The 15,256-nt window shown below is 45.2% G+C and overlaps 1 protein-coding gene across 1 annotated transcript in view; it reads left to right on the top strand.

Moving 5' to 3' along the window:
- Positions 1-15,256, top strand: part of adam19a (ADAM metallopeptidase domain 19a) — a 220,773-nt gene that overhangs the window by 31,621 nt on the left and 173,896 nt on the right. Inside the window, exon 2 of the mRNA XM_090213379.1 lies at positions 2,885-2,970. Within this exon, the coding sequence (XP_090069505.1) occupies positions 2,885-2,970 (86 nt within the window). The remainder of the gene's footprint in view (positions 1-2,884; positions 2,971-15,256) is intronic.

Raw genomic sequence — 15,256 nt, 5'->3', positions numbered from 1 at the left:
CTCATTCAATCAGTAGGCCAGAGATCGAGCAGACGATAGTTGTGGGGCTAGACTCAGACAAACGAGGGGTCTATCCTCTCCATGCCCAAGTTTGTTCTTTCTCATTTCCTGGAAGGATGATTCTGGGTTTGCATCCACAGGCAGGGGGATTCTCTCATTCAGGGTACATGGAGGGAGAGAGGAGAGGAAATTACAGGAAAGGAAAGGAACTGAGAGGAGAGGAAAGTAAATTAGAGGAAAGTAAAGTAAATTAGAGGAGAGGAAACGAAATTAGAGGAGAGGAAAGGAAATTAGAGGAGAGGAAAGGAAATGAGAGGAAAGTAAAGGAAATGAGAGGAGAGGAAAGGAAAGGAAATGAGAGGAGAGGAAAGGAAATTAGAGGAAAGGAAAGTCAATTAGAGGAGAGGAAAGGAAAGGTAATAAGAGGAGAGGAAAGGAAAGGAAATGAGAGGAGAGGAAAGGAAAGGAAATGAGAGGAGAGGAAAGGAAATGAAATGAAAGGAGAGGAAAGGAAATGAGAGGGGAGGAAAGGAAAGGAAAATAATTAGAGGAGAGGAAAGGAAATGAGAGGAGAGGAAAGGAATGGAAAACACACGAGAGGAAAGAAAAGGAGAGTAGACCTTGATTTCTCAGCGGATACAATGACCCTTTGAAAAAGACATGAATGTGTCTGTTGACGTTCAGCATACAGCATGACCATGACTCACGTTACAGAGAATAGCTACCTAGGTTATAAATAATAATGATCAACACATACATTGTCTCTTTTCCGACAGTAGTACATTTAATTCACACAAAATGGCACCCTATTCCCTATAGCAGTGTTTCCCAACCCCCCCCCCCCCCCCAAGCACCCTATTCCCTATAGCAGTGTTTCCCAACCCCCCCCCCCCCCCCCCCCCCCAAGCACCCTATTCCCTATAGCAGTGTTTCCCAAACCCCCCCCCCCCCCCCCAAGCACCCTATTCCCTATAGCAGTGTTTCCCAAACCCCCCCCCCCCCCCAAGCACCCTATTCCCTATAGCAGTGTTTCCCAAACCCCCCCCCCCCCCCCCCCCCTCCTCCCCCAAGCACTCTAGCACTACACAGCTAATTCAAATAATCAAAGCTTTATTATTCGTTTATTGTATTAATTATCTGTATAGTGCTAGAGCAAAAAAACTAAACGTGCACCGGAGGGGACCACAGAAGTGTTATTTCGTGGCCTCTGATTGGGCTAGAGATTCATTGGAGGTAATGTAGTCATCATGTCAAGTCTCTCTCTCTCCGTCTTTTTTTTCAAGGGAGTTTTCCTCGGTGGATAGTCTGGATGAAATGCCTTCTGCCAGTTAGTCGTAGGCCACGGCACAAAGGCAACATAGAGCATCATGGTTGCATACCTCCCCTGCTGCCCACTGTCATCCACAACCACCCTTATAGATACCCTCATTCAAAACATTAAAAAAAAACTGAGAACAAACAACCTTAATCCGAATTAATTAGCCATTTATAGATCAGTAAATGAAACAATCTCTGGAAACCTCTATATAACTCCTTTATAAAACCTTATTGAGAGCCACAACCCCTCTGTTGCCCTCTTATTGTGTGGTCATGAATGGGTCTTAATACTCATTGACCTCCTGTGTGGTAATGAATGGGTCTTGCTCCTCATTGACCTCCTGTGTGGTAATGAATCTGTCTTGCTCCTCATTGACCTCCTGTATGGTAATGAATCTGTCTTGCTCCTCATTGACCTCCTGTGTGGTAATGAATGGGTCTTGCTCCTCATTGACCTCCTGTGTGGTAATGAATCTGTCTTGCTCCTCATTGACCTCCTGTGTGGTAATGAATCTGTCTTGCTCCTCATTGACCTCCTGTATGGTAATGAATCTGTCTTGCTCCTCATTGACCTCCTGTGTGGTAATGAATCTGTCTTGCTCCTTATTGACCTCCTGTGTGGTAATGAATCTGTCTTGTTCCTCATTGACCTCCTGTGTGGTAATGAATCTGTCTTGCTCCTCATTGACCTCCTGTGTGGTAATGAATCTGTCTTGCTCCTCATTGACCTCCTGTGTGGTAATGAATCTGTCTTGCTCCTCATTGACCTCCTGTGTGGTAATGAATCTGTCTTGCTCCTCATTGACCTCCTGTGTGGTAATGAATCTGTCTTGCTCCTCATTGACCTCCTGTGTGGTAAGGCTCCTCATTGGAGCCTGGTTCACCAACTACTTTGCAGACAGAGTTCAGTGTGTCAAATCGGAGGGCATGCTGTCCGGTCCTCTGGCAGTCTCTATGGGGGTGCCACAGGGTTCAATTCTCGGGCCGACTCTTTTCTCTGTATATATCAATGATGTTGCTCTTGCTGCGGGCGATTCCCTGATCCACCTCTACGCAGACGACACCATTCTGTATACTTCCGGCCCGTCCTTGGACACTGTGCTATCTAACCTCCAATCGAGCTTCAATGCCATACAACACTCCTTCCGTGGCCTCCAACTGCTCTTAAACGCTAGTAAAAACCAAATGCATGCTGTTCACACTGCTATGCTTTATCTTGGCCAGGTCGCAGTTGCAAATGAGAACTTGTTCTCAACTAGCCCACCTGGTTAAATAAAGGTGAAATAAAAAAATATATAAAAAAATTGACCTCCTGTGTGGTAAGGAATCTGTCTTGCTCCTCATTGACCGCCTGTGTGGTAAGGAATCTGTCTTGCTCCTCATTGACCTCCTGTGTGGTAAGGAATCTGTCTTGCTCCTCATTGACCGCCTGTGTGGTAAGGAATCTGTCTGGCTCCTCATTGACCTCCTGTGTGGTAAGGAATCTGTCTTGCTCCTCATTGACCTCCTGTGTGGTAATGAATCTGTCTTGCTCCTCATTGACCGCTTGTGTTTGTGTCTTTGACAGGAGAGTTAAGGGGACAGACGGTGACAGCACAGTGGATCTCTCCTGGACGCACCAAGAGGGAAGATGCTGGGACTGCTGCAAAACAGGTCAGTCACAACCATCCATCAACGTCACTCCAACCTTCTCCTTGCGTTCCTCTGGCCTCTCCACAAAGTCCACACACAGGACATATTTTGGCTGTGTGGGATGTGCTGAGCAGCTTTCTAAATTCACTTGGTATTTCGTGATTTGCAATCACGCACAAATGTAAGGTTGGTTTATATGATGTAATCGTTATGCAAAGGTGCCTACGTTGTCTGCCCACATAGACATCCTCCTACACACACACACACACACACACACACACACACACACACACACACACACACACACACACACACACACACACACACTAGGCAGCTCTAGGAGGAGTACTGCTGAGAGACAATAAACCAATATGTGCCCTTTAGAAAAATGATGTGGAGTAAATGTAGTATATTATCATGATATTATACAATACTGTTTTATTACGGGTTATAGTTGTTATTTACAGTACTGCTCATTCACCAAAGGTTGGGCCATTCCATTTACCCTTCCAACAGCAGATTGAGGAAAGATTAACAACGGGACATTTACGTTGAAGTTCAGCTGGTTCATAAAACTCTCCCATGGAACAGTTGTCTGTCCATCTTCCCCGCAGGCAGCAGGAACTGAGGAAACTGCTCCTGTCAACGAGCCGAATATCTGACATCGTCTGTTTGGCAGTCTGAATGAACTATCGCAACTATTATTCAAGTCTTGCTCGAGACCATGTCGAACAGGCTCTTGCAAAAAAAAAACACGGTAGAGTTGTCTCGAGTTCTATGACACTTTCTATGGAAGGTTTTCCTTTGGACATGTTTCTATGGCAGGTTTGTATAACTCTGTTAAGTCTTGAATGCACTCCGAGTCAATGTGGGTTTTGTGTAAAGATCGACTTGGAACACGAACTAAATCCGTCTGAACGTCTGAATCCATCCGTCACACGTTGGCTTTGTCCGATGTGGCGTATTGTTGCAAATCACCACGGAGCTATTGTCCCCTCCTTTGTGCTCTCCTTAAATGGAATGTTGACTGTAAACATGGTCACTATTGGCAACCGGATCGTCTTGTTGTCGTCTGTGGACACAGACAGACATACAGAAGAGAGAATTAAATGCCTGATCCAAAATTCCATCTCTCTCTCTCTCTCTCTCTCTCTCTCTCTTTCTCTCTCTCTCTCTCTCTCTCTCTCTCGCTGTAGTTCTGTTTGCGCTAATAATCTGTGTCACTCTGACATTTCGGCTGTTATATTATGGTACCAACGTGTCGAGGTGGATGTGATGAATATGAAAAGATCAAAATACCAAATGCATGTACTTGCACCTCTGCTCTTTGTTTGGGGGATGGGGGGGGGGGGGGAGCTTAAGTTGACCTCTATTCAGAACAAGACCTCAAGACCCCCCCCCCTCCCCCCATCCATCCCAACAAACATTTTGGAAGCAACTGTGGCAGATGTGACTGCGATTAACCGTCCATGGACTCATGGGGTGGGAGAGGGATGAATAGAGCTCTATGTGTATCTCGTACATTTCCATGTAGTTGGCTGTGGCCACGGAGAGAGGCATGTGGAGATGGCAGAGGGCCCTATTGTAGGGGAACAGATGGCCTCGCTTGGCCTGGTGCTAGCTAGGGACAGAGAGAGGTCTGGTGCTAGCCAGGGAGAGGGAGAGGCCTGGTGCTAGCTAGGGACAGGGAGAGGTAGAGGCCTGGTGCTAGCTAGGGAGAGGTCTGGTGCTAGCCAGGGAGAGGGAGAGGCCTGATGCTAGCCAGGGAGAGGCCTGGTGCTAGCCAGGGAGAGGGAGAGGCCTGGTGCTAGCCAGGGAGAGGCCTGGTGATAGCCAGGGAGAAGGAGAGGCCTGGTGCTAGCCAGGGAGAGGCCTGGTGCTAGCCAGGGAGAGGGAGAGGCCTGCTGCTAGCCAGGGAGAGGCCTGGTGCTAGCCAGGGAGAGGCCTGGTGCTAGCCAGGGAGAGGGAGAGGCCTGGTGCTAGCCAGGGAGAGGGAGAGGCCTGGTGCTAGCCAGGGAGAGAGAGAGGCCTGCTGCTAGCCAGGGAGAGAGAGAGGCCTGCTGCTAGCCAGGGAGAGGGAGAGGCCTGGAGCTAGCCAGGGAGAGGGAGAGGCCTGCTGCTAGCCAGGGAGAGGGAGAGGCCTGGAGCTATCCAGGGAGAGGGAGAGGCCTGCTGCTAGCCAGGGAAAGGGAGATAGAGGGAGAGCTCCAGGCATGGCTAGCTGCCTTCTCCCAGGGCCTATAGTCAACAGATGAATTGTGGGTCCTGGAGAAAACAACAAACCATACAGCAACACTTTATATTGCATAGAAGGAAGGCTAATTTAAGATGTTTATAGGGGGGGAAGGCTAATTTAGATGTTTATAGGGGGGTAAGGCTAATTTAAGATGTTTATAGGGGGGGAAGGCTAATTTAAGATGTTTATAGGGGGAGAAGGCTAATTTAAGATGTTTATAGGGGGGGAAGGCTAATTTAAGATGTTTATAGGGGGGGAAGGCTAATTTAAGATGTTTATAGGGGGGGAAGGCTAATTTAAGATGTTTATATTGCATAGAAGGAAGGCTAATTTAAGATGTTTATAGGGGGGAGGCTAATTTAAGATGTTTATGGGGGGGAAGGCTAATTTAAGATGTTTATAGGGGGGAAGGCTAATTTAAGATGTTTATAGGGGGGGGGCTAATTTAAGATGTTTATAGGGGGGGGGGGCTAATTTAAGATGTTTATAGGGGGGAAGGCTAATTTAAGATGTTTATAGGGGGGAGGCTAATTTAAGATGTTTATATTGCATAGAAGGTAGGCTAATTTAAGATGTTTATAGGGGGGAAGGCTAATTTAAGATGTTTATGGGGGGAAGGCTAATTTAAGATGTTTATAGGGGGGAAGGCTAATTTAAGATGTTTATGGGGGGGAAGGCTAATTTAAGATGTTTATAGGGGGGAAGGCTAATTTAAGATGTTTATAGGGGGGTTGCTAATTTAAGATGTTTATAGGGGGAAGGCTAATTTAAGATGTTTATAGGGGGGAAGGCTAATTTAAGATGTTTATAGGGGGGGAGGCTAATTTAAGATGTTTATAGGGGGGGGAGGCTAATTTAAGATGTTTATAGGGGGGGGAGGCTAATTTAAGATGTTTATAGGGGTGGAGGCTAATTGAAGATGTTTATATTGCATAAAACGAAGGCTATTTTAAGATGTTTATGGGGGGAGGCTAATTTAAGATGTTTATAGGGGGGGAGGCTAATTTAAGATGTTTATAGGGGGGGAAGGCTAATTTAAGATGTTTATAGGGGGGGAAGGCTAATTTAAGATGTTTATAGGGGGGGGGGCTAATTTAAGATGTTTATAGGGGGAAGGCTAATTTAAGATGTTTATAGGGGGGAAGGCTAATTTAAGATGTTTATAGGGGGGGAAGGCTAATTTAAGATGTTTATAGGGGGGGAAGGCTAATTTAAGATGTTTATAGGGGGGAAGGCTAATTTAAGATGTTTATAGGGGGGAGGCTAATTTAAGATGTTTATAGGGGTGGAGGCTAATTGAAGATGTTTATATTGCATAAAACGAAGGCTATTTTAAGATGTTTATGGGGGGAGGCTAATTTAAGATGTTTATAGGGGGCAAGGCTAATTTAAGATGTTTATAGGGGGAGGCTAATTTAAGATGTTTATATTGCATAGAACGAAGGCTATTTTAAGATGTTTATGGGGGGGAAGGCTAATTTAAGATGTTTATAGGGGGGGAGGCTAATTTAAGATGTTTATATTGCATAGAACGAAGGCTAATTTAAGATGTTTATGGGGGGAAGGCTAATTTAAGATGTTTATACGGGGGAAGGCTAATTTAAGATGTTTATAGGGGGGGAAGGCTAATTTAAGATGTTTGTATTGCATAGGGTGGAAGGCATATTTAAGACATTTTGCCCAAATCTCAGTACTTGAAAAGGTGGAATAGGTAGACACAATGTGGTGGTCTGTTGATTCCTCTCAGATCAGTGATCACAAAACCCAGCTAATCACTCTCTTACTCTCTACAGAACTCCTTCTCCACCTTCCTCCTCCCATCCTCTCCTTCCTCCTTCCTCCCCTCCTCCTTCCTCCTCCCCTCATCCTCCCTCCTTCTTCTTCCTTCCTTGTCTCCTTCCTTCCTCTTTCCTCCCCTTGTTCCCTCCCCTCATCCCCCATCCTTCCTCTTCCTCCCTCATCTTCTCTCCTCCTTCCTCCTCCCTCCTCCTTCTCCTCCTGCTCCTTCCCTCTCCTTCCTCCTCTCCTCCATCCTTCTCACTCCACTCCCCCCTTCCTCCTCTTTCTTACTCCCCTCCTTCCTTCCTCCTCTTCTCCTCCTTCCTTCCTTCCTTCCTTCCTTCCTTCCTTCCTTCCTTCCTTCCTCCTCTTCCCTCCTCTTTTTCCTCCTCTTCCCTCCCCTTTAATTCAGGGGGTGGTAATCTGTGGATTTGATTCAGGGGTTTGTCACGGAGGGCATGTCCGTGACTTCTAGACAATGACACTTTTTAAAGAAACGATTTGTTAGAGAAGCTCTCCTAATGTATCTCTTCAAGGTATAGCCAAGAATCCTGTAACTAAAGAGAGTAGCGCGTTCCTGTTTGCCAGCAATACTTTGACAATAAGGCGCAGAAGTCGAGTGTTTGTTGTGCACGCCAGTTACTAAAACAATGGAACTTGTTAACAATGTTTATGGCGCGTATAAAGCTGCCCATTTTTAAACGTACATCCTCTAGCAATGTGAAATATATTGTTAGAATAAGAATCAAAGTGTTTTAGGAGAGAAAAATCCTACAATTGAACCTAGCTGAAGTTTGTCTGGTGCGACGTGCCGTTTCCTTGTTGAAGTGCCCGGTGCACGTTACGCATGACGCTCATTAGTTTGCGAGTCATCGAGGAACATTTTGTTGGTTGATGGGAATAACCAAAGTTATTAATTATCCCCGGGGGGGGGGGGGGGTGAATTACTTCATGAAATGTGTATGGTGTGTCTTAAAGAGGAAGTTACGCCACAAGGTCTTGAAGTGTGGGGTTTTTATGTAAAACTGTTGTTTAGGATGTGTGTACATGGAAAATTATTCATTTACGCTTTAAACCGTGTTTTGGGGATATCATGAAGGAACATTCCAAGAGGAAGGGATTTCCTGGAAAGAGTTTGTACCGTGCTCTGTTGACCTTTTGCCTGGGAGGAGAGCATGCTTTGGTAGGTAACAGATTGGCTAGGGTAGAGCCATACCTGAGTTTAGGTGCCTGAATAGTTTATACTGATAATATCTTTAATTTAGTGATGGGGAAAACAAATCTTTCCGGAAGGCTTTGGCGCTGCTTTCACCAAATTGTGCCGAAAAAAAAACGTTCATTACTCTGAACTTCATTATCTGTTCACAAATCACATTACTGACATTTGCTGGTCAGCGATAAATAGCGACGTGTGCTTTATCAGAGACGTTTATTTTTTCGACACGGTTTTTCATTTTCATCAAAACTCTGTGGAGAAGCGATAAGTCATTGGCTTAAGTAGCCGATAATCAGTAGGAATAACAGGTACTGGTACAGGTACTTTTCATACTAAATACAACAAATGATTTGAACAAAAGTGCAAAATGTGTGGTTTCACATTCAACTATTTTCTAAACATTATGCCTTCACAACCTCATACCCTCGCGTCCATGACTGTTCCATAGTCCCCTACTCTACCTGCTAAGCAGCCAATCAAGTGGAAGGTTTTGTCCAAAATCCTAACCCTATATTTGTAAGTACGGTGTCCAGTAGAGGTCGTTGGTTTGAAAGCGGCTTGGAATTGAAGAAAACACCGGAACCACTGTGAAATCAATGGGGGGGGGGGGGGGGGGGGGATCTCGCATTTTGACATACTTCCTGTTGATAAAGTGATGCACGCATCGGCACACTGCTTCGGAGATAGCTGCTTAGCGATTTTGACGAGTGCCTCGGAGATCCTGGTATCAAATGTAACATCACTAATTGTAGGCCAAAATATATGGATTTGATTCAGTGGTTGTAGGCCATAATATATGGACTTGATTCAGTGGTGTTAGTTAATACTGTAGGTACTTCCCTATAGAGTTATTTGGTGTAGTTCAGTTATGTGGATATCTTCCATTTCAGTATGAGTTATGAGTTATATTATTTTCCTGAGACAAACAGTTACCAGATGTGTATTGAGTGGGTGTTGGACGGCAGGAATCACACTCCCACAGAAAGAGTTCACAGCTGTGTATAATTTCCAACATTGTCCGTTTTTCGCAAACACTATTTGTTGTTATAGCCGCAGTACTCTGTCTCAACTCTCCAGCCTCTCATTCCTTCTCAGAGAAAGAGAACGTTATCACAGAGGCCTCTCTCTCTCTCCCTCCCTCATCCTTTTCATTATTTTTTTCTCCTCCTTCGTTCCCTGAGCTCTGCAGTCTCATGTCTCCCTTCTGATTAGATTGGGTGGTACGTGCGCCCATCTCTCACCCCCGTAAACAAGCAGAGTAAGAGACATCCGAAGACAGGCCTGACATTCACCCGCCTGCCCACCGCGGTCAATTCCCCCCGCAGGGCACAGATGACTTTCAATGATCCGTAGGCTACACACACGTACACACACAAACACACACACGCACACACACAAACACACATTACCATGTACACACACACACACAAACACACACACACAAACACACAAACACACAAACACACATTACCATGTACACACACACACGCACACACACACACACACACACACACACACACACACACACGGACACACACACACACAGTACACACACACACACACACACACACACACACACACACGGACACAGTATATATACGCACACACACACACGGACACACACACAAACACACACACACAAACACACATTACCATGTACACACACACACACACAAACACACACACACACACACAGCGCACACACACAGCTCACACACAGCACACACACACAGTACACACACATGGACACAGTATATATACACACGGACACACACACGGACACACACACACACACACACACACACACACTGTACACACACACACACAGTACACACACTGACAGGCAGGCACGCAAAACAAAACCACCCATGTCTGTAAAAATCCAGCCAAAAACATAATTAGTACCCAAATGTGATGCTTGGCTGGTGTTTATCTAGGTAGTTACACAAGATAACGTTTCTCTCACTGCTACAAACATGCGGGGGGGGGGGGGGTCCTACTCTGAAGGGTTTTATGAGAGGAGTTGCAAGGTACTTGGTGCCCTCTAATGAAGTGGAATGTGCTTTTTAAAATGTCTTCTCGAGAACAGGTGTCTGCACTTGAGTAACACAGGTCCACCATGAGAGCTGGGAATCATGAAAGCTGTGTCTATCAATATTGATTATGCCCTCAGAGAGCGGCTCCCTTGTTACGATATTGCGCGTCTAGATGTAGGTGAAGGAGTGAAACGCAGGAGAGCAGAGATGTCCGAAGGAGTGAAGCGTTTTTTTAATAGTCCACAAAACCATATAGGTCAGGTACAATGGCAAAATAAACGCTCTCGACAAAAGAGAAACCAGTTACTCACGGAAGGAGGAAAAAACAACGCTCCTAGAACTTATAGCACGTGAAAATGAACAGGCGCAACCTCAACAAGTAAAATCACACGAATAATCCCGCGCAAACCTAAGCAGGCAACAGGGGAAATTATACACACAGATAATTAAAGCAAATGAAAACCAGGTGTGAAAGAACCAAAGACAAAACAAATGGAAAAAGGACAAAGGATCGTTGATGGCTAGTAGACCGGCGACGCCGAGCGCCGCCCGAACAGGGCGGTGGATGTAGTGACATCCCTTGACTCAGAGAAGGACATGTGTGTGTGTGTGTGTGTGTGTGTGTATACTGTGTGTGTGTGTACACTGTGTGTGTGACCACTTGTATATGTATCTGTTGAGAGTGTGTGTGTGCGTGCGTGCGTGTGTGTGTGTGTGTGTGTGTCAGTCAACAGTCCCCCTCTCACTGTAAAACTGCAAATGTAATCTATGTGTTCGCTCCTCTGACCACTACGCTGTCTGTACCACTCAGACCATCTCATCTTGACTGGAGTTCTCCACTCAGACCATCTCATCTTGACTGGAGTTCTCCACTCAGACCATCTCATCTTGACTGGTGTTCTCCACTCAGACCATCTCATCTTGACTGGTGTTCTCCACTCAGACCATCTCATCTTGACTGGAGTCTCCACTCTATACCACTCAGACCATCTCATCTTGACTGGTGTTCTCCACTCAGACCATCTCATATTGACTGGAGTCTCCACTCTATACCACTCAGACCATCTCATCTTGACTGGAGTCTCCACTCTATACCACTCAGACCATCTCATCTTGACTGGAGTCTCCACTCTGTACAGCTCCGACCATCTCATCTTGACTGGAGTCTTACACTTAATGCAAAGAATGTATCCTCTGGCTAGAGCCCCTCCCTCAACGCAAGCAACCTCTCAACGAGACAGAGAGAGATGGAGATAGAGAGGGAGAGAGAGAAAATCATGTTTACACTCGTGTTCCGTCTTGAAAGCGTAGCGAGTGACCGATCCCCCAACCCCACCCTGACAGAGGAGAAATGGAAGGTATTGCTTTAATGCTTTGTTCTCCTGTATCAACTCTTGAGTCAACAGAGATTGATTCCCCTCCTCTCCTCTGGATGTCAGATCTGTGGAGGAGAGGTTAGAGATGGAGCCTGACGCGCCCCCCCCCCCCCCCACGCATCCCAGAATCCTCGGCCTTTTCAACGCACCCCCTCTCGGGTCCCAGCGAGACGGGAGCCCCAAAGACATAGAAATGTCAAGACTGGGCCTGCCTGGCAATCACTGCTGGTGTACGCACTGAACCAAGAGAGAGAAAGTCTGTGTGTGTGTGTGTGTGTGTGTGTGTGTGTGTGTGTGTGTGTGTGTGTGTGTGTGTGTGTGTGTGTGAGAGAGAGAGCGAAATTGTGTGTGGGCATACATTTGTGTGTGTGTGTGTGTGTGTGTGTAAGTCGAACCGTTCCAACAAAAAGCTGCTATCTGTATCGGCCCACACACTCCTGGTGGAGTGTGTTCCAAGCCATCTTCTATGGGGACTGTGGGGGAGAAGACCTTGTCTGTTAAACACTGCTGATCTCCTAGAGAGAAGACCTTGTCTGTTAAACACTGCTGATCTCCTAGAGAGAAGACCTTGTCTGTTAAACACAGCTGATCTCCTAAAGAGAAGACCTTGTCTGTTAAACACTGCTGATCTCCTAGAGAGAAGACCTTGTCTGTTAAACAGCTGATCTCCTAGAGAGAAGACCTTGTCTATTAATTAAACAGCTGATCTCCTAAAAAGAAGACATTGTCTGTTAAACAGCTGATCTCCTAGAGAGAAGACCTTGTCTGTTAAACAGCTGATCTCCTAGAGAGAAGACCTTGTCTATTAATTAAACAGCTGATCTCCTAAAAAGAAGACCTTGTCTGTTAAACAGCTGATCTCCTAGAGAGAAGACCTTGTCTATTAATTAAACAGCTGATCTCCTAAAAAGAAGACCTTGTCTGTTAAACAGCTGATCTCCTAGAGAGAAGACCTTGTCTGTTAAACAGCTGATCTCCTAGAGAGAATACCTTGTCTGTTAATTAAACAGCTGATCTCCTAGAGAGAAGACCTTGTCTGTTAAACACAGCTGATCTCCTAGAGAGAAGACCTTGTCTGTTAATTAAACAGCTGATCTCCTAGAGAGAAGACCTTGTCTGTTAAACACAGCTGATCTCCTAGAGAGAAGACCTTGTCTGTTAAACAGCTGATCTCCTAGAGAGAAGACCTTGTCTGTTAATTAAACAGCTGATCTCCTAGAGAGAAGACCTTGTCTGTTAAACAGCTGATCTCCTAGAGAGAAGACCTTGTCTGTTAATTAAACAGCTGATCTCCTAGAGAGAAGACCTTGTCTGTTAAACACAGCTGATCTCCTAGAGAGAAGACCTTGTCTGTTAATTAAACAGCTGATCTCCTAGAGAGAAGACCTTGTCTGTTAAACACAGCTGATCTCCTAGAGAGAAGACCTTGTCTGTTAAACAGCTGATCTCCTAGAGAGAAGACCTTGTCTGTTAAACAGCTGATCTCCTAGAGAGAAGACCTTGTCTGTTAATTAAACAGCTGATTTCCTAGAGAGAAGACCTTGTCTGTTAAACAGCTGATTTCCTAGAGAGAAGACCTTGTCTGTTAAACAGTTGATCTCCTAGAGAGAAGACCTTGTCTGTTAAACAGCTGATCTCCTAGAGAGAAGACCTTGTCTGTTAAACAGCTGATCTCCTAGAGAGAAGACCTTGTCTGTTAAACAGCTGATCTCCTAGAGAGAAGACCTTGTCTGTTAAACAGCTGATCTCCTAGAGAGAAGACCTTGTCTGTTAAACACAGCTGATCTCCTAAAGAGAAGCTCTAGAGAGACAACAGCTGGATAATAAAAGAGAGGGGGAGAGAGAGAGGATATGTCAACATTGTGTTTTCATCTTTATTCCAATCTTTTCATATACTTTTTCTCTCCATCTTCCCAGGTTAGCTGTGTCAGGTTACGAAAGCAACAGGTTGTGTGTGTGTGAGTGCGTTTGTGAGCATTTGTGTGTGTGTTTATGCCGTGAATTCTTCATTATAACATCAAGCAAATCTCCCGAGTGGCACACCGGTCTAAGGCACTGCATTGCAAAGCTGTAGTTGTCACTACAGCCACCCTGGTTCGAATCCAGGCTGTATTACAACCGGCTGTGATTGGGAGTCCCATAGGGTGGCGCACAATTGGCCCAGCATCATCCGGGTTAGGCCAGTGTAGGCTGTCATTGTAAATAAGAATTTGTTCTTAACTGACTCGCCTAGTTAACATCTCTAACAGGGTTAACATCTCTAACAGGGTTAACATCTCTAACAGGGTTAACACCTCTAACAGGGTTAACATCTCTAACAGGGTTAACACCTCTAACAGGGTTAACAGGTTAACATCTCTAACAGGGTTAACACCTCTAACAGGGTTAACAGGTTAACATCTCTAACAGGGTTAACAGGTTAACATCTCTAACAGGGTTAACAGGTTAACACCTCTAACAGGGTAAACAGGTTAACATCTCTAACAGGGTTAACAGGTTAACACCTCTAACAGGGTTAACACCTCTAACAGGGTTAACACCTTTAACAGGGTTAACATCTCTAACAGGGTTAACACCTCTAACAGGGTAAACAGGGTTAACACCTCTATCAGGTTAACACCTCTAACAGGGTTAACACCTCTAACAGGGTTAACAGGGTTAACACCTCTAACAGGGTAAACAGGTTAACAGCTCTAACACCTTTAACAGGGTTAACACCTCTAACAGGGTTAACAGGGTTAACACCTCTAACAGGGTAAACAGGGTTAACATCTCTATCAGGTTAACCTCTAACAGGTTAACACCTCTAACAGGGTTAACACCTCTAACAGGGTTAACAGGGTTAACACCTCTATCAGGTTAACCTCTAACAGGGTTAACAGGTTAACAGCTCTAACAGGGTTAACACCTCTAACAGGGTTAACAGGTTAACACCTCTAACACCTTTAACAGGGTTAACACCTCTAACAGGGTTAACAGGTTAACACCTCTAACATGTTTAACACCTCTTGCTTCCTGTTGGACTCCAGGGCCAGAGACTCATTATTCTCTCTTAGCGCTTCCCTTCAGTCTGCTTTGGTTTCCTCTTGGTTGCATTTGTTTCCCCCAGAACCAGAGTTGTTGTTGAAACGGATCCAATTGATTGTTAGTTGAACTTTAGAGGATGTTATTTCAAACCTGTATACTTCTCTTTGTGGGAAGGTGTGCTCTCAACCTGAAGTCGCAAGCTGACAAGGTGAATTGCTTCATATGATGATCCTGCTTATGGTGACCAGCTTTTGGAGTCTAAGAAAACACACGCACGCACGACACACACACACAAGTAGGCAGACACACACACACACACACAGCACACACACACAGTACACACACATGGACACAGTATATATATACACACACACACACACACACAAGTAGGCAGACACACACACACATACACAAACTTGAAGTCTGGCATCTCTAAAGGCTTGATAGTAAAGAATATTGTTTTAAAAATGTAAACAATAAATAATTTAAAGCAGAGAGTGTAAACACAGTCAGTGTTTAATGTACCCCAACCCTAAACACAACCCTAAACCCAACCCCAACCCTAAACCCAACCCCAACCCTAAACACAACCCTAAACCCAACCCTAAACCCAACCCCAATCCTAAACACAACCCTA

Source organism: Oncorhynchus mykiss, chromosome 21 (genome assembly GCF_057628025.1).
Source record: "Oncorhynchus mykiss isolate SJ-2025 chromosome 21, ASM5762802v1, whole genome shotgun sequence".
Classification (NCBI taxonomy): domain Eukaryota; kingdom Metazoa; phylum Chordata; class Actinopteri; order Salmoniformes; family Salmonidae; genus Oncorhynchus; species Oncorhynchus mykiss.
Note: the sequence above shows the minus strand (reverse complement) of the source record. Positions and strands in the feature narration are given on the sequence as shown.